Below are 25,428 nucleotides of genomic sequence, written 5' to 3'. Positions count from 1 at the left end.
TCATTCAATCAATAAAATTTCTATTTTATTGTTTTATATATGATTTAGAATGCAATTTTGAATTTTTGAAAAGCTAAAATTCTTTTTGTGATTGATTGATTGTATGATATTAAATTTGCATGTTATATTATGTAAAATATATCTAAAAAAACTAGTTAGTAGAAAATACTCTAAAATATTATCCATGTATTTATTTATAATGTATCTTTATATTAAATAAATTATTTATTCTCAAACATTATTTTATAAAAATGAATATCTTTTTAAGCAGAATTAGTTCGTAATTTGTTTGTTTGTTTGTTTTTTTAGAAATTATTTTTTTATGAAATAAATTATATTACTAATTAAAAAATTTTTTTTTATAAAGTATAAGTTATGAATCAATAGGCACTCTCTTTAATAATAAATATGTAGGTAGCATAATTTTATTTTTTCTTATTTTTTCAAAAAATATTGCGAATAAAATAAAAATTTTATTTTAAATTAAAAATAATAAACCAAAAAACAATGAATATAAAAATAAATTATTAATAAAAAAATAGATTTCATAATTTTATAGATATAAATTAATTAATATTTAATTAAATATAAGAAAAGGAAAGAAAATATAAAATTAATATTAATTAATTATTTTTTTATTTTTGTAAAATAAAATTTAAATTAAAAATATTTATTTAAAATTAAAAAATAAACAAATTAAACATAGTTAAATAAAATAACATAAAAATTATAAATTAATTAATTAATTTAATTTTAAATAATAGCTTGTTAGCTACAGAAAAAATATGCCACAAATAGCAATATTTGGTTTAGCACAAATTTTGTGGAATAACTAACTTACTGTATGTATAATTTAGGTCAAATTATCCAATTACAAAATATAAAAAAATAAAGCATATTTTATTAAAGTATTCAAATATATTTAGATTTATTTGTCTTTTTTTCACTGATTCTAATCATCAAAATATTATTAATGCCAAAAATAATCTTTTTGGTTTGAGATATTTAACTTTCAAATGTTTTGATAACACGATTCCGTTTAAGCTATTAATATAAATTTGAGTAAATTACTAAAATAAAATTTATACTTTAAATCAATAAATAAAAAAACACTAGCAGAATAAAAAAAAAAAACAAATAAATAAATTAAAAAAGTTATTAAGTTTTTTATTTTGCTTTAAATTCATTTTTATATTCTAAAATATTACAATTATGAGAGATTAGTCCATTTTCCTAATCCAAAACCTAAGCTTGATACATCTACATTACCAATTTGATTACTAATTTTTAAATTATAAGAGTTGAAAATGTAAAAATGAGTTAAATTAACAAACAAGCAAGCAAATAAAAAAAGAAAAATAAATCAAATAAAAATCTAATAAATAAATTAAAAGAGTTAGTTAATTAGTTAGTTATATTGCCTTAAATTCATTTTTAGATTAAAAAATATTACAATTAAAAAACAAAAAAACTGTTTTTACTCTAAATTATAACCTAAGCTAAATGCACCTTAGTCACCAATTGCATTATGAATTTTTAAATAGTAAAAATTGAAAATAAAAATGAGTTAAATTAACAAAAAAACAAAGAAATAGAAAAAAAAAAAATAGAAAGAGAATAAAAAATTAAAAATGAAAAATAAATAAAATAAAAAGCTAATATTTAATAGAGGTATTTATATTGTTTTAAATCCATTTATTAATTTCAAAAATATTACAATTCAAAACAAATAAACTGTATTTATGTTAGATCAAATTTCAAATTTGAAAGATTTGTGCAGTTTTATAAGGCAAAAACTAAAATTGATGCACCTTGATCACCAATTTAATTATCCCTTTTTAAATATTGAAGAAATAATATAAAGTTAATTTATGAGTTAGAAGGAAAAAATGAAATAATAAGAAATCAATTATAATAAAAGCAGAAATTTAAAATGAAGAAATGAGTTAAATTAATAAAAAAAACGCAAGCAGAAGAAAAAGAAGAAAAATAGATCTAATAAAAATCTTATAAATAAATTAAAAAAGATAGTTAGTTAGTTAGCAAGTTATATTTTTTTAAATTTATTTTTATATACAAAAATATTACAATTAAAAAACAAATAAACTGTATTATTTACACAATATTAAGTGTCAAATTTGAGAGATTAGAGCACTTTCCTAAGCCAGAATAAAAGGTTGAAAAATTTTTACGATCAATTGATTCCCAACATCTTAAATATTAAATAAAAAAATATATTAAATTATAATTTAGAAGGAAAAAAGAATAAAAAAATAAATCATCCAATGATCAAAATAAAAATTATTTGACTGAAAATTAATTTAAAACAATTAAAATTATATTTATAAATAAAATTAATGAAGATAGATGAATATTTCTTTAAAGAAAAATAATATTGTAAATAAATAGATACATTTAGTTAAAATTTTCATAAATTAGGTGAATAGATAAAAAACAAAGTTTCAAGTATTTTTAAATCATTACCATATATAACAATTTGCTATTTTAAAAATGCTTGATCACTGGTAGGCAATGAGGTAATCAATTAGTGATCAATTATATAATTTTTTTTATTTTACAAATTTTATGCAAACAAAAAGTGAGTGACCATACTGTATAATGTATGTTCTTTATAATCATTAAAATCTTATTCAAATTCTTTTATATCTTATATTTATTTATTATTAAATATGTAAAAATTTAAAATTTTAATTTAAATAATCATATTTATTTTTTATTAATACTCTATTCTATAAGATTAAACATCTAATTATAAATTCAAAAAAGTAGCTATTTTTAAACATTCTGGATTCATGTTTACATAAATAAATATATACATTTATTGTTTTTAAGACATTGGTTTAAATTTCTCTCATAAATTAATATTCATAATATAGGTTCATTCAAACTTCTAATCGAAAAAATATTTTTATCAAAGATATTGATTGAGTTTTTATCAAATTAAAAAGTACTTGATTGATTGATGATTATTATATTTTAACGTGAAAAAATGTTATTAATTTTTTATTTTGAATGAAATGAAATTGAATTAAAAATGATTTTTAATACTTTTGGTACTTTTCAAAAGAATAATAATAAAAAAAAAATTACTTGATAATATTTAAAAAAAGCTATCTATCTTTTATCCATTTTTTCTTTAAGTGATCAAAATACAATTATTAGGAATTTGATAAAATTATTTAAATGAAAATACTTACTTACTTAAACTTAAAAGAGTATTTTAAAAATTAAATTTAACAAAAATTACATGCTAAATAAGATAAAAATTTTAAATATATTAAAATTATTTAAATGAAAATACTTACTTACTTACTTAAACTTAAAAGAGTATTTTAAAAATTAAATTTAACAAAAATTACATGCTAAATAAGATAAAAATTTTAAATATATTAAAATTATTTAAATGAAAATACTTACTTACTTAAACTTAAAAGAGTATTTTAAAAATTAAATTTAACAAAAATTACATGCTAAATAAGATAAAAATTTTAAATATATGGTAGATTAGTGCTGAAACCTCATCTTTCAATTCAATATATCCTAGATTTATGCTGAAACCTCATCTTTCAATTTACTATTTGAAAAATAGTTCTATGAAGGAATACTGCTATTTATTTGTATTTTTGGTATGTGTACTTGACTATTCTAGAAATAAGTAGGGAGAAATTAGCTTGAAGTAAAAATGTAATTTGAATATTTTGCATTAGTTGAAAATAATATTTATAATTACTTATTAATAATTGGCCAAATTTGATTTTTATACTTACTAAAAAATACAAATTTTTATATAAACTAAGGTGGTCAGTTAGTTCATTATTTATTTATGTAGATTTATAATTGGCATAAAATAATTTTTGTTAGTTTTGTTTGTTTAATTTTATAGGTTTTACTTATAGAATGATTGAATTGAATAAATTGCTTTTAGTTTCATACTTACTATTGAATTTTAAAGAGGGACTATTACTAAAGAAAGAAAGTAAATGAAGAAAAATATTTGGGGGATGAGAAAGTTTAGTATTTGATTCATAAAAATTGAAGATGCACATTTTGTTACAGAAAAAAGTGAAAATGTTACTTATATAATTTTTAGTTGTTTACAGAGTACTAATTATTAGGTCTAGTAAATATTTACACCAATTACACAAATCTATTTTTAGATTATTTTTAAATATAAATTAATGTTTTTTTTAATAAAGTTGCTTGAATTGTTTTTATGAAGCTATTTTTAGTTTATTAATTAATGCTTCTTTTATGTTTGAAATTATATCGTGAAGTGAATTTAATTTAATTAGAGTAGAAGAATTCAAGGGGAATTTTATAATAAAATTGTCTTAGCTTTTAATCGAATTCTGAGAAGATCAAATTAATAACTTGGTTATCAGGTTGTATAAATAGTTAAAAATAAGGTTCAATTATTTTATTTATCAATATGAAGGTATTTCATTTTTTATATAGCCAAAATATTTTTAAAAATTCTAAAATAAGAAATAATCAGTCATAATCACACTATTGAAATAAAAAACTAGAACAGATTTCTAAAATAGTTGAAAAAATGACTTTTTTATTTAAAAAAGTGTAAAAGCTTAATTTTAAGTATTTTTTTCACGAAAATAAATTAATTTAATTTTTTACTAAAAATAGACAAACATAAATCAAAAACAAACCAAACACACAACTAATTATTTTGTTTATTTATTTATTTCTTAATTTATTAATTTATTTGTTTGTTTATTTATAGTTATAATAAAGTAAAATAAATTAAACATTAATCTAAATTTATTTCTAATAGCTCAATTTCATTACAGATTACTGTCTAAACTAGACAATGCCTAAATAGAATTAGCAGCACTTTTTATTATATTTTCAAGTAAGTCAAATTTTTCTATCAATCACTTGTTTCTGTCTTACCCCTAAATATTATTTTATTATTTATTTAAATATTTATTAATCATTTTTGTTCCAAATGTAAGCTTTTACCTCTGGGAGTTCATTTTACCAAACTGTGAGATTGTCTCTAATAAGCTACATAATTGTTGTCGAATCTTTATACCTTTCTTCTTCCAAATCTTCAAGGTCATTAAGGGCTTCTTGGAAAGCTTTTCTGGCTATTTCACATGCCTTAACTATATCATCCTTGATTTCATAGTAAAGGACAGAATAGTTGAGTGCAATACCTTATATTTTAAACAATCTATGAATAAATGCATACATGAATGAATGAATATAATTAATCGTTTCAATTATTTTAATTTGCAGTTGATGTGTAATTAAATAAATAAATAGATTTATTTGTATTTACTATATAATTTAAATAAGTAAATAAATAACCTAGACGTAAGGCATCATCTTTTCTTGCATTTTTTTAATCCAATAATTGGTTGGCTTCTTCGTAGGATTGAATGGCTTCAGATGTGTATGTTTCTAATCTATTTGATAGAGATAAAGTTAATAATGACAATGTAATTTGTTAAGATTAAAATTTGATTCAGATTGGTTCATTTACATTCATTTTTATTTAATGATGTCTATTTTTTGAATAAAATTTTGATTAAATATATGTCAATTACTGATCGGGTGAGCTAAACTCGCATAAATATCTGTAATAATCCCCCCTCATTTTTAAGTAGAAAATTTTAGCGTCTTGATTAGAATTTTTGATGAGTGTTTCATCAAGGATTTAAATAATTTCATTGCAACTTTTCTCCATTTCTTCTTCAATATTTTTTTTATAATATCTAATTGTTTCTGCATATTTACCCAAGGTATTCTGTTATATATCAGTTTTAAAATATTTTACTAGTTAATTCTATTAAAATTTTACATACTTTATTCTTTTCCTTTGTTTCGTAAGCTGTAATTGCTCTCCACGCAGTCCTTCTTTACGAAACATAATTTTTATAAGCAATAGATAAAAGATTTCTTTCTTCATCTTTTAATTCTCTTGATAACCCAACTAACTTTTTAGTATACTCTACCATTTCGTCAAACCTTTCTGTTTACTCAGATAGTTTTGCCATGTAAATGTACTCTTCTCTTTTATTATCAGCCATTATTATAAATGTCTATTAATTTAATGCGTTAAAATTTTTTTTGTTTCTAATTAATCTTTGTCTACTTGATTGATTGTTGCTTTTTTATTATAAATAAGTTAATAATCAGATTTAAAAATTAGATATTTTTTCTGCAAAATTCAAAAATTAACAATTTATATTGATTGTCTCCACTCAAAACAGTATGAGAGAGTTTTCATTTATTTATTTATTTTAAATAAAGAAACTTCATTCATATTTTACACTGAATATATTCAATTTTATTTTATCAAAATATTGATTTTAAAGTAGAATAAAATAAATATAAATTCTTATATAAATTTGTATAATTAAAATTTTATTTTACAATTTAGCTAAATAATCAAGGTAAATTTTTGAATTCAATAAAAAAAATTTTTAGAAGAGATAATGGATTTTATGTTAATATAGTATATATATAGTTAATTTATCATAGTAATTTTAAACTTTTTAACAGACTTTAGAATAGAAAAGCTTAAAATAGAAATTTGATCAAACTTAAACAGATTTTAAATTTGTTTTAACTGTTTAAAATTAAGGTTCAAGCAATTAAAAAAATAGTATGCAAATCTGAAGATAATGAGAGTAAATAAATAATTCTTCCATTTGTTAAAAAGAGCGCGGATTTTTATTTAATAGAGTAACTCAATTATTTTACAATGTTTTGAATGCAAAAAGTCTTCATTCATTTATTTAAAACTTTTTTTACAATTACAATTAAGATAATGAATAAAAATGAATGTGAGTTAATGGAAATTTAAATATTTAAATAGAATATTATTTTTTATTTTAATGTTAAGGGATTTAAGAAACATTTCAAGCAAAAACTAAACTATCTCTTTGAAAGTATTATGTTACTAATTTGTAAATTTACTCCTAAAACAGACAGAATATTTCTTATGTTTTCTTTGAATAAGTTAGTGATTATTTATGGCAAATTTTTTTCGAAGATAAAATCTCCTGATAGAGTTTTCTTTTATAGATGGGTAAGGTAGATAGATTTATGACATAAATGGAATTAAAAAGAATTTTTATATTTTTCTTTAAGGTAAAACAAATAAAAAAAATCTGGCTAAGTCGATAAATTTTTTTTTCCTTTTTTTAAGTATTGTTACAATTTAAAATCTGTACCATAATCAAAATATTATAAAACCTTGAAATTGAAAATTTGCAAGCATAATTTTCTATGAGTTTCAAAAAAAAGGTATTAAAACAGTATTTTTTAATAGAATAAATATTTGAAACTTTATTTTAAAAAAGGAATTTTCGATAAAATCCTACATTTCTAAATGTCTTTTTGTATTTTAACATATAAAATATGGATTTTTGCATCCTGATTTATAAAAATTTTTATATTTTCTATGATGGCGAATAAATTTATTCAAGACTGGAATAAATTTGAGTATTCAGTAATGAAAAGAAAAAAAAGAAGATAGATATTTATCACATTAAACATAAATTATATTTTTATAAACTTACAAATTTTTAAATTTTAAAATGGATGTTTGAGAATTTTATTTGAATGCGAGAAATAAATTGAAAAATCAATATTTATTTGAATATAAATTTTACCTAATTATAATAGTTTATTATAATTAAATTAATCTATTCAAGCTTGCACCTGATTACATTGAAATAGAGCTAATTATACATGCAAGTGAATAAGGAACATAAATTATGTAATATAAATCAAATGAATATATTTATGGATGAGTAAAATTGTTGTGATTTATTAAAAATTTGAAGTGTAAATCCCTTTGATTTTGCCGAAAAATTACAAAAAGATAATCAATAATTCGTTTATTTAAATTATAGGTTCTCCAATTTCAAATTAAATACTTTTGAATTATGCATGCATAATGTATGATAATTTTAGTTATGAATTATGTATTTTAACCGCAATTAAGACTTGTTAATTGTTAATTATTAATTAATTAATTAATCAATCAATTAATCAAAAATTTTAAGGTAAGATATTCAAAATTGATTCCTTCAAATCCCAATTATTAAAGATAAATCCATAGGAATATTGTAATTCGTAAGGATAATTAAAATGAATGAGTGAGCCAAAATAATATTTTCATTATTTCAATTAATAAATTAGAAAATATTAAAAATAGAAATAAAATAGAATCAATTTTATTTTTATCTTTCTTGTAAATTAATTTAGCTGGAAATTGCATGAAAATTGTCATATTTATTTTCTATTTTATTTATTTAATATCGAAACAAACAACCAGTCTGTCAGTCTATTCAGCTAGTTAATCTACATGATTTATCAGTATAAATAATTTTACGCTGATTATTTATTTGATTGTTTCTATTTTTTTCTTTTTTAATTTACACTTGACTCTATTTGATTAAATAGAAGCAAATATATTGATAGAGAGATAGATAGATAAATGCTTTATTACCCATATAATTCATTCATTCATTAATACATACATTCATTTATTTATTTATTTAAATTATTAATTAATTTATCGTTATTTTGTATTAACTTATTCTGCTTATATTTCAATTCTTAGGTTTTGTGGGGTAAGGTAAATTGATTAGTTGAGCATTTTTTAATTAATTAATTAAATGGCATAACACTTAGAGAATAGCCAAATATTCTCATCTTAATTTTAAATTATTTCATAATTAAATAATGTTAAATTAAATGGAACAGAGAACTCATAATAATTTAAAAATAAATAAATTTAATTACAACCAAATAAAAAACAAACATACACTTAAAAAAAAATGGATTTTCTACAAAGTTAAATGACTTTAAATTCTTGGGAAGATAGTATCGAAGAGAATGAAGCTTCTTGTTTTAGCTCTAAAGATTTTATAGATAATAACAAATTCAACTGCAATATTTCTGAAAGTGATGCTACAACAATATATACAAGTTCAAGTGTTGTATAAAGCAGCACTTCGCTATCTTGTTCAACTCAAATTCAGAAAAATTCTTTCTCTTTCCTCGAAAAAGGCGTTTTTACTAGACTTTTCTATGATGAAGAAACCTTTAAGGAAAAGTCTGAGTCACTTAAAATCTTAGCCTCAGAAATTCAAGACATCAGCAACATGTCATGTTAGGAAAAGGAGCTTTTTGTCAGACATTTTAAAATCATTCCTAAAAGTAATATTTACAAGAACATCTTCAGATGCTTCAATCGTTTCATGATCAATTCTAACAACCAAGTCTCGATCGAATGCTTAGATATTAATGGTAAAGACATCACAATGATCCGCAAATAATACTAGAAATTCTTGAAAAATGTCTCCTATCCTGAAATGCTCTACAGAATCATGAAAAACGAGAGATACTCCAAATTCTTTTACTACTATTTGCAAGATTTCTTCCTTGAGGATTTGTACTCTGGAAATTTCAAGTAACTTAGAGACCATTTTATTTCTAGCACATACTTTATAGCATGCTCAACTGATGCTTCTCTTCTTGATAATGTCAAATTTCATAAAAAGTGATTTATGAATGAATGAATAATTAATAAGAAATAATCAATAGCAATTCTCCAAAAAATTATAGTGAAAATTTAAATTAATCTTGTTATATGTAAAAATAAATAAATAAATACACAATTTTCGATTGATACATTAAATAAATAACCATACAAATTAAAACTAGTAATACATTATACATTAAACTGAATAATCATTTATCTAAATATCTATCTATCTATCTTATTAATAAACAAAAAACCTAATAACTAACTAACTAATTAATTAACAACTAACTAACTAACTAAACTAAATATACTTTTAACAACCAAATTGATTAAAAAATTAATTTAAAAGTAAATGTTAATATTAGCAAATAAATAATTAATTAATAATTAGTTTTTCTTATACATTCTTATATTTGTCTTATCCTCTCGTCATCTCAATTATAATTATAATATTAAAGATATAATTCTATTTTATTCATTTTTAAAAAATTCATTCAAAATTTTAGTTAAAAAATATCTACCTTTTTTCTCCTTATTTAACTAGGTAGTATAAGTCATTTTATAAGCTTAACAATCAAATTATTTGTTTTAATTTTTTAATTTCATTTATATGTTTGGTTTACAGACAGATAAGCTCAAATACATCAAAATCAAATTTTCTAACAAATAGTATGGGGTTTACACTCAATATTTTGCCTGTTTTTTAGGTATTTAATAATTTATTTACCCCAAAAAAAGCAAGTAATTAAATTAAGAGTAGTTGATCGATCTCGTGGAAATCCTTACTCATTTGAGAAGTATATATAATATATGTATATAGAGCAGGATTATCCCTAAATATTAATAAAATTCCTACAAATTATTAACTTTTAGTTATTTCATATTCCATATTCCAAATTATAAAGAAGTCAATCAGTCAGTCTTAATAACTTCACTCGCACTTTATTCTCTTATCAAAAATACTATGATTTTATTAAATATTAACTTTATTTAAATAAATAAATAATTTTTCTAAATTTAAATAATAATTTCTATTCTGATTATAATTTTATGTCAAAATATTTTTGAAATTTTAGATTTAAAAACAGTGCTTTTAGAAAGAAAGTAGAGAGATAGATAGATATGTGTGTATTAGATTTCATACATTTCCTTAACTTCCTTAGGATATTAATTATACTGTTTGTTGTAAATTAGTCTATTGATTCCCCAGATTAATAAAAGAAGATTTACTTTTTCTAGTGAAATTACAATTAACTCTTTTAGTTCTAACTAATAGAAACTTATTTGATATAATCACTTTGATTAAGAATCTACCAAACTGATGTTTTCTGCTGTATTTTTTATCTTTACCCCAAACTATTTTTGTTTAATTAATGCAATTTAGTACTGTGTAATAATGATGAATTATCAATACAATTTTCTAGTTTTTATAAATAAATCTTTTATTACATCTAAATAAAAAAATCATTTTTAAATTTATATCAAAGAATTTAAGCAAAAAAAATTTGATTAAAATAAATTTCTGTTTAAAAAATACTCCTTATTATTAAAATAAAAATTTTATTATTAATGAAAGTATCCATTTAAAATTTAGTACATTTTTTAAACCTGTTTGATTTCTACAGAAAATAGAAGCATTTAAAAATATTTTTTTTTATATTTTGAAAAATTGGTTTATATTTTCAAGTAATTTTATGTTATGAAAATATAAACAAATAAAAAAATGTAAACAAATAATTTAGAAAAAATTGTTCATAATAAATAATAATTCAATGATAGATACTTAATAATTTAGTATAAAGAGAAAATTTATTAACTACTTTTTTAAATCTAAATTAATTTTAAATTAATCAAATGTAAAAACAAACAAAAAATCTTTAAAAATTTAAATTCTTATATTAACTAAATAAATAGCAATTTAAAAAATTTTTATTTTCTAACAAAAAAATATTTTGATTCAAACAATTTGTCTAAATTAAATTTCATAATATTAGAGATTGATTACTAAATTTTTAATAATAAATTTAAAATTATTTTTATTGCTTATTTATTTAGTTCAAAAATTAAATTATTTCAAATAAATAAAAATTATTAGATTTTTTTTCTTTTTGAAATTAAATAAATTAGAATTAAATCTTTTAGCTAACTAAATAAATATTCTGTAATTAAATGCTAATTCATTTATTCATTTATTTATGAATGTAATTAATATAAGTGATAATTAAAATGAAGGTAATTTCACTTAATAATTATGATGATTATTTATTTATCTTTATTTTTATGATTATTCACAAAATTAATCAAAAATTTGTTAAATCTCTTTGAATATTTTAATTATTAAATTTTGAATTCAAAGACCAATGAAAGTTAACAGCTATAAGATTAAATCTGAAGAAGATTTACAAAGAAACGTGAGTACCACTCCAAGTTTCTAAAAATTATAACAAAAAATTCTAAATATTTAATAAAAAAACGATACTCAGGATTAAATATAATCCTCTTTTTCTAAGAGTTGCAACCATAAAACTGCCTCAAACAGCACGGATACTAGTTAATATTCATGTAGAGATAATTTTACTCATTCTGAGTATAGTTCTTGTACTAATTTAGATTCTTAATTCAACAAAAAAAGTTAAGTTTATGCCAAAGAGTAATCTTATTGCAGTGTTCGAGAAGTTAGTCCTCTCACTTAAAAGCTTTATGATCCTCCAAAATTAGATTAACACTAATAGCAATTAAAACCACCTAGATATCACACTCCAACTAGAGATTCTATTAAATCTAATGATGCAGTTGGATAAAAATAAAAAACACTTACAAAAACAGAGAGCAAAAATTCATAGAAATTAGGCAATCAAACCTCTCAAAAGATTACTAATTACTCTAATTCAAAAAGGGAAAACAGCAATAAAAGCAACCAAATTAATATAGAATCATCTCCAAATATTCGCAAAGGATCACTATCATCATAATCTAAAGCAAATAAAGGGAAAATAGAAGAAAGTAATAAAAAATTAAAAGAGGGAGTTACTGAAAAGGATAAAAAGATTATTGAAAAAATATAAAAAAAATTGTAAAATAAATCACCAATATCAAAGAGTTTAAAAGAAGTAATTTAAAATGCTTTAATCATATTTATTTAAATGAAAACAGTAACTTTTGTATTAATTAATAGAATAGATCAAATATAAAATAATTCAATGATAAACACCAAATTTTCTCAGAATAGCATTTAAACTAAGACCAAAGACTAACTCGCTATGAAAACTTGCTTCAAAAAACACCTAAAAATTATGAAAAGGCATTTGAAATTAAAGATTGTGGCGCTTATTTAAATTGTAAAAGTTCCAGTGAAGAAGATAATGAAACAAATTTTTAGTAGAATTTTTTATCAAATTTGAAAGAAAAATTAAATGAAGAAAATCAGTTAATAAACGAATAACTTTAAAAATTAGATAAAAAAATGATACCAAATTAAAAAGATATTTAAAAGACAGCATTATAATCTCACTTGAATATCTCTACAAAAGACTTAAATTGTGTAAATCAATATCCGCCATAAACCTGTATTTAATCCTAGAGTTAAATTCAACATGACCTTAAATAATGTTAATTAGACAGGCTTTCATCTTCAAACTAAGATTAAAAAAATAATATTTTTTAAAATATGAATTCCACAGCAAGAAAACAGAGTATTCCCAACTTAGAAGTTAACAAAGTATTTTATTTTTTTCTAATAAAAAATAAATATAAAAATTTAAATTAAATGTTTTGTGTAATTTTAAAATTATTTAACTTGAAAATAAATAAATTAATTTTTATTAGTGCCTATTTTTTTGATAAATTTAATTTTATTTACTTGATAGGATAAACTAAATTTAGAAGGATTTTAGGAATAACTCAATAGAAACAATTAAATCATAGGTCAAATATAGCATTCTTCAAATTTGAGATTAATGGATAATAAAATATTTAAAAACCTTTCAAATTCTTCTTCTTCTGAAAGCATAAAGAAATAAAAATTAATCATATCTGAATAGACAAAATATACAAAACAAACAAATTTTGATGATCTCAACAAATCGCCAGTTGCAGAAACAAGAGCTACTTCTAGTAAATCAACAAAATATATTTCAAATCCTTTAAGCTACGAAAAAGATCTAAATAACAGATTTTCAACTGAAGATAAAAGCCATGATTATGCCAATTCAACTGATGAAGATTTATTTTCTTGCTATAGTTTGGCTAGCAGAAGCAACAAAAATAATACTATTTAGGCTAAAAGCAATCAGTTGTCAGCTAATAATCTAGAAAATATCATGCATCTTTATTAGCCAGGTGAATATTGTAATAAAAGTAACCACAACAAAGAAAATATGATTTTAGATTAAAAAAAATAAAATATCACTGATAGAGATTCAAGTAAATCTGAGCAAGCAGCAGCTCTTTGCTCTACTTTTAGGCAGTGTGTGAACGGAAATTAGGAATAAATAAACGATTTAAAATGTCAAATTAAACAATTTTAATATGAAAATTAGCAATTAAAGAGCTTAGTTTAAAAGCAGGAAAACCAAAGCTTTTTAAACAAAAAAATAATTAGTGAAAACAAAGTTTAAATTTAAAAAATAGAACAATAAAATTAATAATTAATATAAAAAAATAAATAACTAACAGATAAATTATAAAAATATGAAGAAGCTTTGTAATTTACAAAGACTGAATCAACTAAATAACAAAAAGAAATGCAAAATAAATTGTAAGACAGAATTAACTAGCTGTAGAGTGCTTTAGGCAATAAATCAGCTGAAGCAGATTAATTAAGAGTGGATTTAAGTAAAATTCAACAAACTGTCGATTTACAAATTGAAAAGACAAACAGCTAATAGATCAAAATTAAAAATCTAGAACAGCTCGTCTCAGAATATAGCAAAATAGAGAGTAAACTTTTTGAACTAGAAGACATCCATGAGTCTGTAAAAATGTAAAACTAAAGTCTGCAACAGTAGATTGAATAGTGCCATCAATTAGAATAAAAATACTATCAAATCCTTTTAGAAGTCAAAAAAAGTTAGCAAAACTAAAAAAGTAAAGTGGTAGAATTTTCTCAAGTCATAGATGCCTACTTAAAGTTGACAGAATGCATTATAACAGAGAAGGAGCCCTCTGTAGATGTTCTAGTAGGCCACAGGAGAAAAAGAAGCTCTTTCTTAGAAATAAAAAAGCCAGAAGATATCTAAAGCTTGACTATTTAATTGGAGAATGATAATATGAAATAAAAAATAAAAGAACAATCTGAAATTATTCTAACATACATTAAAGGCTCAAGCGAAAAAGTTCAATCGGTCCTAGACTAGTCCCGTTCTCTTCTTGATAAGCTTAGTGATTATTACATGTAAAAATTTGGAAATGGGATTATATGATTGAATATGGTTGATATTAGATTTTATGATTTATTTATAATTAAAATACTATATATTTACCAATTATTTAATTAATCAATCAATTAATGTATTAAAAAATTTAAATTCATATGATTTTTAAGTAAGAAATTAATACTTTATTTTAAAAAAATAATTACATAATAGTGTTGTTATTCATTAAAAAAACATAATTTTTATTTAAGTAGTATATTCAGCAAGAATACTTTTTTATATTTAAAATGAAGAAAAATTCATAAATAAAAACATACATATAGGTTGTTAGAATTAGTAGAATACTTTCGATAATATTTAATTTCTCTTATTTTTTTCTGCCTGTTGAAAAAAGTTTTTGAACAGAATTAAATTCATATTTATGAAAGAATAAATAATTAATTTTTGATATTACTAGAATACTTAGTTTAAGAAAGTAAACAGAATCATATTAGATTGAAAAAGTTAAGAAAGAACTCTTAATTTAATACCAAAAATAGTTTTATTTTCCAATTTTTAATTATTAAGTTATAAAAAAATTAGAAAGAAGGAGTTTGTATAGACTAATTCATTAAAGTATACTTTGTATAATATTTTTAATAATTTGATTTAAAATTTAAGTTATAATATATAAGTTATTTTTATTTAAAGAATAAATATGCTCTCTAATAAATTATGTATGAATGAATGATAAATGGAAATCTAACAAATTAGCTAACTAATTGTAAGTCAAATTAATTTTTTTAATCTATCATAAAATTGATATTTAATAATGTAATATTTGAAAAACTATATTAAAATAAATGAATTTAAATTTTTAAAGTTTTAATTTTCATTTATTCTTAATAAAAATATCTTAAAATTCATTTACAAATATTTTAACTATTTATAAGCCTACATCAATCATAAAACATTTAAAAAACAGGCATATTTGTCTATGTGTAGTATTTGATAAAATTTATACTTCTCATTTGTAATCTGATAAATAGAAAACTAACTAATTAAATAAATAAATAAATAAATACACTTTTTATAAGATTTTAAACACAACAAATATAAATAATTATGTATTGATAGAAAAATAAAAACTAAAATATATCAATAAATATATGTTTTTTTTGAATACAAAAAGCAGATATTATTTTTTTTAGCTTTTAGTAGTTTTGAAAAAATTTTTTTTAGAATTAAAATTAAAACAGACAGAATGAATATGAAATTTATTTGATAAATTTTGAAAAAATTCTAGAAGGAATATAATATTTTGCGAATTATCAAAATTGAATAAATTGCGTAATAAACAAAAAAAATCAAGCAAATTAAATTAAAAAATAAATAAATAAAACACAATTGTTAGAAGATTATAGAGCTATATCAATCAAAATATTAAAATAAGATGGGTAGCCAAGTTACAAAAGAACAATGTTGGTTTGAATTATATTAATAAATACTTTTATTTATTTATTTCTTTCTTTCTTTCTATTAGACTAAGAAAAGATAACTGAATGTCATAATAGGTATGATGATCTAGTGTATTGTTAAAGAGAGTTTGGGTTTAATGATCTTAAGTGCAAAAGTAAAAATTTTAACTTTTTTCTTAAATAGGCATAAATATAAAAATATTATTAATTATATAAAAAGATGTTTATCTTCAAAAATACTAGAAGTGCATTCAAGAATAAGTATACAATCAAACATGCAAAATAACAACAAAAAAACAATATTTAAAATTTTTCATTTATTTAAGTTTTAATGTTATTGATTGTTTGCTTGTTTGTTTATTTGTTTCTACTTCCAAAAATAAATTGTAATTTTTACAAATACTTTTTAATTATTTTAAAAGGAAAAGATGAAAAAGAACTTGAAGGAATGAAATAATTTTTAACGTGTGTGCCACAGCTAAAAATTAGATAGATTGTTCTTAAAATTATTAATTAAATTAGAAAATTTGTTAAAGATGATTTAACATTTATATAAACTTAAAATATAGTTATAACTTTATGTCAAAATGAACAAAATCGGTTGCTTATTAAAACTTTCATCAAAAATATAAAAGGAATCAATGAAGGGAAATATATTATGTAAAAAGCAAGCATTTTATGTAAATGTAAAAACTACAATTTTAAAAAATATTGTTAATTAGTTCTTTTTTATATTTAATTATATATTCTATCTATCAATCTATTCAGCTCTTTACTTCGTATTTACTTATTTACTAATAATCCAACTAAATAATTAACTAACTGACTAAGTAACTCACAACTTAGGAGTGGGTTTTTCCCAGCCGGGTGCAAGCTTGGTAATTTCAGTAATGTATTTCTTCATGGCATCTTCTTTGCTCATTTTGCCAAGGGCTTTCCAGGCATCGTATTTAGCTCTTTCAACAACTTTTAGACGAGAAGGTTGAGGACCTTTGCAAGGACCATCCTTAATCTATCTGAAGATGGCGTAGAAAGTAAGTCTTTGGGTGTTGTCCATATCAATGGGAGGGTAATCAGCAGGAGGATTCTTGATGAATTCTAAAGCCTTGTTGTATCTTTCTTCTAAGCTAGTCATTTGTTTGTTTTTTTATTAGTTTTTAACTACTTTTGTTTCTTTTTGAAATTTAATTGTTTGTAATTTTACAAATTAATTAATAATATTTATTAATTGATATCTTTTTTTACCTCTTTTTTTGAATGGTATTGCCAAATTAAGGATTAATAGTGCGTATCTAAACTTTTTTGAGGCGTTATCTTGATTGTTTAATCTTTTAGAAATCATGAATGATCGGCTATGTTATGATACACTATTTACAACTCCTACAGCAAAAACTTTCTCATCAAATTTCTAGAAATAGGCTGATCAATCATACATATTTTTGATCTACCTTCCAACCTTGCAATTAAGATTTACTCTAAATTAAATTATTAATTTATTAATTATTTCATTTATTCATCTTTTCAATTTATTTTTCGATATTATTTTTAAATAAATCTAATTTTGTAATATTTCAAAGAAATTTTTTTTCATTTTAATTAAATTATCATCAGGTATTTATTTATTTGTTTTATGAGGTATTCTAAAAATATATTTTAATTAAAATACCATTTTACTAAGAGCTTAAAAGCTATAAAATCTATAAAATTATAAAAAAAGGCTATTTATTTTATATTATTTTATTAATTTAATTAATAAGTATAATTTTTATTGATAAAATTGTTTTAATTTAGTTTTATTGGATTGCTTTAAATATTTTTGCACTGTTTATATCTTTGTTAATAATTTATCTATAAGATAAAATCATAAGTATTTTATGGTGATTACCAAAAGAAATATAACTTTTTATTTTATTTTAAAAGTTAAATAATAAATATGAATTTAAATATTGTTTTATACAAATATATTTTATACTTAATAAATATTTTTAATAAAATAAAAAAAATTTATAAATTATTTGCTATTAAACTAATATATTTTAAAATTATTTATTCATTTTTTTTTTGATTGATAAGCAATTTTATTGTCCTTAGCTTTCGATACTGCTTTACCTTATTATTTATCTCTAGGACTTGTTAAAATTTGCATTATTAAAAAAGGTTAAATTATTTTTGTCGGAATCGATGCTTGTTTATTGTCTAAAATAGAATTTTCATTCTACTTTTATTTATTATATATAATACTCATTTATCACTTTTCTTCTAATATTTAGAATTTGAATGCCTTGATATTTATTTTACTTACTTTTTTTTCAAAAAATTGATGAAATATCAGTTTTATTGATTTAGTAAATTAATTATTTTAATATTTTTTAAAAATACTTCTATTTTTTGTGTGTCTATTAATGGTAGTTTGTTTGAAATTTGTATTAAGATTTTGAATCATAAATAAGTTAAAATAAATCAATATATTTATTTATAATTAATTAATTATTTTTATTCAAGTCTAAGAAGCTAGTTTTAGTGTCTAGAATTAGAATATGACTACTAATAAAAAATCAAGTAGAAAGCAGACCCTTGATTGTGATTGGTCACAATTTTAAGAACATTTAAAAGCAAATATTCCTTGGATAGTTTATGATTTAAAGGTTGAAAATAATAAATATTTAGTTTCTAAAAGTAGTATGAATAGATATGTTTCAAGAGATGATATTTAAAAGTGGTAAAATGAAAAATTATTATACATTATTAAAGAAAATGATGATAAATGGTATTCTATATTATTGAGACATTAATTTCCCGAAAAAGAGGAAGTTGAAGAATCAGCTGAGTATGTTCCATTAAAATACTAAAAGCATGGAGGGATAAAGAATGATGAAAAACCTAATATTACTAAGGATAATCCTCAAGCGTTAAAAGAAATTATGAAGAGGGAAAGCAATCAAGCTAAAGATAAAAATAAGAATGATTAAAAATTAAATAAAGATAATCAATAAAGCGAGTTTAAAATAGTTAACTAGTTTGTATTTGAAGGAAATGATGAGCTTAAAAGAAAATTTAAAACTTAATATGATATTTTTGAAAAAGAAAACAAATGAATGATTGTCATTAATTAAAAAGAGTAATTGAATTGATATTAAATAAATAAATAAATAATTTATTGTTAACATAATAATTTTATTATGTGTTTTTAAGTAGAAAAAGTGCTATAAAATCTAAGTAATAAATTTAATGATTAAATAAATAAATAAATAAATGAATGAATTAGTTACTTACTATATTTTATTTATATTTCAAATAAATTTATTTAATATTATTTTATTAATTCCACAAAAACAAACTTAAAAAATAAGCAAATAAATAATTAATTTATTTGTTAATTATTTCTTTTAAAAAAATAAAAGTATGCTTTTTATAAATCTTTGTTATTTATTACCACAAAAATTATTTTTATAAAACAGTAAAAAAATTGAATTTTTTATTTTTTAATAAATGTATTTCTATTTAATTATTTAATTAATGTAATTAAGTAAGTTTGTAAGTAACTACAACTTAATAAGTAAGTCAATGAATTATTTAAACATAATTTGATTTTATTAATTTTGATAAATATATTTATTAATATAAATGCACTTATTTAATAATTTTAAAATATGGCAGTTCATCATTTAATTACACTTGTAAAATTATTGTAAAATATTTATTGGTATTCCTTCAAAATTTTAAGCCATACTAAAATAAATACTTAAAATAACTTAAAAAATATTTTAAATTATCCATTAATCCAATTACCAAGTGAAAAGGCAATACTGCAGTAGATTTTTAAATCAGGCCATTCAATATCCTAAATTTTTTGATTGAGGTTGTTCACTTTATTTATTTTATTAGAGCTGTAAAACAACCAAATAAAAGGTATGCTTAAATAAATACACATATAAGTAAATAAATGCATACATAATTATAATAATTAATTGTAAATGATTAAAATATTAACTTCAATTTATTTTTAAAATAAATTTTTTGTATTTAAAGAATGTTTGTTTTCATATTCTTAAAATAAAGAAAATTATTTAAGCTATTGATTTTTAATTATTATAGTTTATTATATCATAACTAACTTGCTAAGATAAGATATTAACGAACTTAATAACTAACAAACTAATTAATTAATTAATAAAATATTTTATTTATTCGTTTAAATTATTGAAATAGTTTGATTTTTAAATAGTTTTCAGCTAAAAGTAAAGTTGAGTTTGGCTTTGTATTTTGTTATTCTTATAATATCGATTAACTTGCCTTTGTCAATTTTGTATAGTTGCTAGTTGCTTTATGATTATGAGAATTTAGTTTGAAAAATTTTATCAATAGAGCTATAAATGCTCAAAAAAAGCTATGTAGTATCAGCTGATTTTATTCTTTAAGAAGTAGCATCTTAAAGGAATTCCAGTTCTATTCTTAGCTGCTTTAGCATTAAAACATTTGTATTTTTTTACTTATTTTCTAATATGTCTTTTATTCCCATCAAAATTTCTTGCAAAAGTAGTGTTGGGAGAGCTTTGACTAATGTTTAACTACAATTAAGAGATATTAATTAAATGAACTAATCAAACTCACTTAAAATATCTAGCATTTTATACCTTATTTCATATTTATCTAATGATATGTTTTGGCTCATCTGAATATCTTGTTGTGACTAGGCTATATTTGGAGGTGCCAACTGTTGCAATATAGAGATATTATACACAGTGTTAGCATCAAATTTGAAATCGTTGGCTGTTGTTCCAGTAGGCGATAATGATGACATCCTAATTTGATTCTCTCCACTTTAACTTTCAGCATTATTCCATGATGTGAAGAGGTCTGAAGAGTCTCTAAGAATTTCTTAGGCTTTAAGATAAGTTAATTTTTTCTTTAAATCCTCAACCATCTAATCCATTAAACTATTTATTTCCTTAACTTGTTTACTTATGTTTTTTTCTATATTTTAAGCAGATTCAGATGCTGATTGGTTGGGCTTGATTTACTTTTTTAAGATTTAATCATATATTTAAGTTAGGAGCAATTTACATTAATACTTTTAAAAACTGATAATGTTTGAGAGCAAGATAAGAAAGACTAAATCACTTGAAAATGCCAAATATGAGTAATTTCCTGTTGCTTTACTGAATTCGCTTTCTTCTTCTTATAAGCGCTTATGTTCTTTCATTACATGGTAAAACACAGCTCTAAAACATATTGAAATTGCTTGTTTTAAATAGTTTTTATCCAAACTTTGGAGATCAACTTAAGGCTAAAAAATCTTCAATTAAGTAAGAAAGTCTACTCCTTCGAGCAAACACTCGTACAAATAAGTGCTGAATGGACTGATAAACTCGTCATCATTTGTAAAAGTTTTAGAAATTGTTAGATTGCCATAGAAATCATATCTCTCCATCTTAATCACTTTGAGTTCATAGAGTTGCACCATGTAAGCCATCTAAAGAGTCTTTTCTTATAGCTATTAAATAAATTCTTTTCCCATTCTAACTTTCTAATCTAATTATTTGAGCAAATGAACTATATTGCTGCAACTAATAACATCTTCCTTGCCACGCTAAATTTAACTGACCAGAAGATTAAGCTCATCTTCATTGTAGTCCGAAATAGGTCTTTGCTCATTTACTTTTTGTCTGAAATTATAATTTAATTCTAAAAACTGAATGCATCTTTAAGCCGCTTTTTTCAATGATTCAAAAATAATTTAAAAGTGTTTAAGAGCTTTTCTAGTAGTTGCTTTGCCTTACCTAATAGGCAGCTTATAATCATATTCGCCATCTTAATAAGATTAAAGAAGGAGATAAAAATTTTCGAATCTGGACATGTTTTCAGTGAAATAATTCTCAATATCTTTAATTTTTAACTACCTTGTGGATGCTGAAATACTGCTTTAATACATAAAACTTACTAATCTATCGCTATCAAATAAAACGTTGTTTATTAGTTTTAATTTTTTCATTCTATTTTCCTAGTCGTTAGTATTGGCTACTCCTGTTTCCTCAACTATGTAAGTGCTTGATTGTATTTTTGGTTTTTCTTCTTTATTTTCTTCTTAGGAACTCATGTCCGTATTTATTTTTATATTCTCAGATAATCTCTTTTCTAAATATTTTATCATTTTAATTAAATTGTGATTCTCTTCAGGCTCTACCATGACAGACCCTCTTTTATCAGCATCATTATTCATCACATTTGAAGGTTTTCCCATAATAATATTAGATTTTTGCTGCATTAAATTTGAGTCACCTTAATAGTCGTACTGTAAATCGAGTAAAATATTTGTAAACTCAGTCGTTTTTCTTCGATTGTCAAGATTTTTTTCAACTTGACTGATGACAAGATCCTAACTCATCTGAAGAATTCTATCTATTTCAAGAAATACCTGCTAAAATATCTTCATACCTTTATATCTCTTCAAGTAAGGAAAAGCCTACTGGAAAAGCTTAGAAATCTTTTCAAAATCATTTTTATTGTAATGCTTTTTTAGCTAACTGGGCATGCTAATTAACAGCTCATTCTTGTTTAAGAAAGACAGTGTCAATCTCAAGCTGCTACTGTCAGATTTCATTTTTATCATTTCTTGATTGACAACATCAACACTTTTTTCTAAATTTGTCTGAGAAACTTTCAGCTAATTGAAGTAGCTACCATGGCTTTAAGCTTCAACTTGAATGAAATTCTGGTGAGTCCTTATCACTCCTCTGTGAACTTCCAAGAATTGATCCAAGTAATAATAAACTAAACTCTATATTTATATATTAATGGATAAATCATATTAAACTTTTATAATAAATTAGATTTACTTTATTTAAAGTGAGTCCCTTGTTCTGCTCTTTTTATAATAATCTAGCTGCTTTTTCTAACTGATCATTAGGAGTCTTAGTATGAAACAATGATAAAAATGCAATAGGATCAAAATCGGGAGACTCAATATGAATCTTCAAGATAACCTCATCCAAAGTAGGAACTTTACCACTGTCTACATTTAGAGATATGATCTTTATAATGTCTTCTGGCTTAGTAATTCTCTTACTAAAAACCTACTTAAGCTAATTCTTTATCATTGAAGTTTATCTCTTAGAGTTTTTAGAAGATTAGCTTTTTTTTATATCATCTTCATCCTCCAGAGCAGAAATAAGAGGATCTTAAAACGTCATTTTGAAATATTCTGCATTTAACTAAAAGTTTTTTAAGTGAATTTCTTAAAAGTATTTTTGTTTTTTCATTCTTTTTTCATCCCTCTTTCTTGCATTTGAAGATCTAAAATCATCGCTAATTTTTGGTGCTTCCTCTATTCAAATATAAAAATAGGATCAATAAATACAATTCAAATTTTCTATGATGCATTTTATAATTAACTAATTTACTTTTTAATTGCTCAGCATCCTCCCCTTCTTGATCCTTCCACTCTACCTAGTTTATTTATCGCTGAGCCTGGCTTGATTTATATTGCTTCATCCATTCTTCAAATTTATCCTAAGCTACTCTATCTTAAATGTAAGACTTTAGATTTAAATGAGGTCTTTTCTCTCTAATCAACCTAGCTACATTATATCCCGCATCATCATTTTTCTTATCACTCATAATATGAGAAGCCAACCTCATAGTAAGAAATTCATCTTCATCAAAATCGTAAAATATTTATAAAATATCCTTCTTCTAAGAGTGCTCAGTAAACAATCTATACAGTAATTTTATGCAGTAGTAGCTTGAGTTCTTCAAGCTACCCTTGAATTTAGATCTAATACCACATATCTATAATAAACCAAACAAATCTTTTTCTCCTCCAATCAGAAGTAGTCTTATTGCGCTTCCATCTAATTTCTCTCTTTTCTTGAACAAAACTTCTTCTAACTTTTTAAGAAAGACTGTGATTTTTACTCTAAGTTTTTTTTAACTTTTATGAATCTAAAGTAAAATCTCTTTAATATTCTCCATTTCTTACTTCTAAATAAACAATAAAAATACAAATAATTAATTAAGATTTTTATTGATCTAAATCAAAATCAGTAACAAAGTAAATCATAAAATAAATATCTGATAAATTTCAATTTGATTCATTTAAAAAATAAATTGTATGTATTTCTACTTTATAAATTAATTTTTATGTAGCAAATAAATAAAAGAAAAAACAAACAAACAAACTAAACAAAATCTCTAAATAAATTTTAGATTGTTAAATTTAAATAGAAATAGAATTATTTTATCAAAAAAAAATATTAACAAATAAAATAATTTATTCATTCATATTTGCTCTTAATTAATTTGATCTTTTAAATAGCTTTTGTATATCTTTAAAAGGAAATATTGTTGAGCATAATATTTAGCTTGAGCTAAGTTTTTTTTTCATAAATTTCTTTAAAAACAACAAAATTAGAATAAAATATTGAAATTATCATAAATTATTCTTTAATTAATTATTTTGATAAATAAATTTTGTAAAAAATTAATAAAAAAATAATAATTAATTAATTTAATAGTCATTTATTTTTAACTAAATAAACTAAAGAAATTAGTTAAAAATTTTTTATTATTTTTAAGAAACTTAAATAAACATTATAATTTATTTTTAATATAGTAATACTTCACTCAATATTTGACTGGCTAATTGAATATAATTATATTGAAAAATTTAAAAACATTTTATTTCTAATTTTAATATTAATGAGTATCTAAATTTAGTTTCAAAAAAAGAAATTTTTTAAACTGTGAATTATAGAAATAAATAAGCTAAATTTATTTGTAATTAAATGGGGTTGGGGTTGGGGTTGGGGTTGGGGTTGGGGTTGGGGTTGGGGTTGGGGTTGGGGTTGGGGTTGGGGTTGGGGTTGGGGTTGGGGTTGGGGTTGGGGTTGGGGTTGGGGTTGGGGTTGGGGTTGGGGTTGGGGTTGGGGTTGGGGTTGGGGTTGGGGTTGGGGTTGGGGTTGGGGTTGGGGTTGGGGTTGGGGTTGGGGTTGGGGTTGGGGTTGGGGTTGGGGTTGGGGTTGGGGTTGGGGTTGGGGTTGGGGTTGGGGTTGGGGTT

At 21.7% G+C, this 25,428-nt stretch overlaps 9 protein-coding genes across 9 annotated transcripts; 4 read left to right on the top strand and 5 right to left on the bottom strand. All coding sequences in view use genetic code 6, as the record gives it.

The window, feature by feature from the left end:
* Positions 1-1,315: 1,315 nt before the first annotated feature.
* On the top strand, positions 1,316-1,816 carry TTHERM_000592722 (hypothetical protein; the record flags this gene model as incomplete). The annotated part of the gene is made up of 1 exon (XM_012796413.1): positions 1,316-1,816. One exon carries the CDS (start codon positions 1,316-1,318, stop codon positions 1,814-1,816), a length of 501 nt encoding a protein of 166 aa, XP_012651867.1.
* A 3,094-nt stretch (positions 1,817-4,910) lies between these two features.
* On the bottom strand, positions 4,911-6,071 carry TTHERM_00592720 (14-3-3 family epsilon domain protein; the record flags this gene model as incomplete). Its single annotated transcript, XM_001011631.3, has 5 exons — positions 4,911-4,931; positions 4,999-5,195; positions 5,350-5,447; positions 5,589-5,788; positions 5,847-6,071. The coding sequence occupies 5 exons, from the start codon at positions 6,069-6,071 to the stop codon at positions 4,911-4,913; spliced, it is 741 nt and encodes a 246-aa protein (XP_001011631.2).
* Positions 6,072-9,550: 3,479 nt separating this feature from the next.
* TTHERM_000592705 (transmembrane protein, putative) lies at positions 9,551-9,949 on the bottom strand (the record flags this gene model as incomplete). Its single annotated transcript, XM_012796412.1, has 1 exon — positions 9,551-9,949. The coding sequence occupies one exon, from the start codon at positions 9,947-9,949 to the stop codon at positions 9,551-9,553; it is 399 nt and encodes a 132-aa protein (XP_012651866.1).
* A 29-nt stretch (positions 9,950-9,978) lies between these two features.
* On the bottom strand, positions 9,979-10,189 carry TTHERM_000592702 (hypothetical protein; the record flags this gene model as incomplete). Its single annotated transcript, XM_012796411.1, has 2 exons — positions 9,979-10,010; positions 10,066-10,189. The coding sequence occupies 2 exons, from the start codon at positions 10,187-10,189 to the stop codon at positions 9,979-9,981; spliced, it is 156 nt and encodes a 51-aa protein (XP_012651865.1).
* A 1,715-nt stretch (positions 10,190-11,904) lies between these two features.
* On the top strand, positions 11,905-14,964 carry TTHERM_00592700 (hypothetical protein; the record flags this gene model as incomplete). Its single annotated transcript, XM_001011629.2, has 3 exons — positions 11,905-12,654; positions 12,720-13,262; positions 13,411-14,964. 3 exons carry the CDS (start codon positions 11,905-11,907, stop codon positions 14,962-14,964), a joined length of 2,847 nt encoding a protein of 948 aa, XP_001011629.2.
* Positions 14,965-16,167: 1,203 nt separating this feature from the next.
* Positions 16,168-17,661, top strand: TTHERM_000592676 (transmembrane protein, putative). Its single transcript, XM_012796410.1, has 3 exons — positions 16,168-16,376; positions 16,439-16,528; positions 16,594-17,661. Exons 2-3 carry the CDS (start codon positions 16,472-16,474, stop codon positions 17,197-17,199), a joined length of 663 nt encoding a protein of 220 aa, XP_012651864.1. The 5' UTR covers positions 16,168-16,376; positions 16,439-16,471; the 3' UTR covers positions 17,200-17,661.
* Positions 17,209-17,508, bottom strand: TTHERM_00592690 (acyl-CoA-binding protein; the record flags this gene model as incomplete). Its single annotated transcript, XM_001011628.3, has 1 exon — positions 17,209-17,508. The coding sequence occupies one exon, from the start codon at positions 17,506-17,508 to the stop codon at positions 17,209-17,211; it is 300 nt and encodes a 99-aa protein (XP_001011628.3).
* Positions 17,662-18,910: 1,249 nt separating the features above from the next.
* TTHERM_00592670 (hypothetical protein) lies at positions 18,911-19,468 on the top strand (the record flags this gene model as incomplete). Its single annotated transcript, XM_001011626.3, has 1 exon — positions 18,911-19,468. The coding sequence occupies one exon, from the start codon at positions 18,911-18,913 to the stop codon at positions 19,466-19,468; it is 558 nt and encodes a 185-aa protein (XP_001011626.1).
* A 1,133-nt stretch (positions 19,469-20,601) lies between these two features.
* TTHERM_00592660 (hypothetical protein) lies at positions 20,602-24,344 on the bottom strand (the record flags this gene model as incomplete). Its single annotated transcript, XM_001011625.3, has 3 exons — positions 20,602-23,151; positions 23,210-23,697; positions 23,774-24,344. The coding sequence occupies 3 exons, from the start codon at positions 24,342-24,344 to the stop codon at positions 20,602-20,604; spliced, it is 3,609 nt and encodes a 1,202-aa protein (XP_001011625.2).
* Between the last annotated feature and the right edge of the window lie 1,084 nt (positions 24,345-25,428).

The sequence above is a fragment of the Tetrahymena thermophila genome, assembly GCF_000189635.1.
Source record: "Tetrahymena thermophila SB210 genomic scaffold scf_8254731, whole genome shotgun sequence".
In the NCBI taxonomy this organism is placed as follows: Eukaryota; Ciliophora; class Oligohymenophorea; order Hymenostomatida; family Tetrahymenidae; genus Tetrahymena; species Tetrahymena thermophila.
Note: the sequence above shows the minus strand (reverse complement) of the source record. Positions and strands in the feature narration are given on the sequence as shown.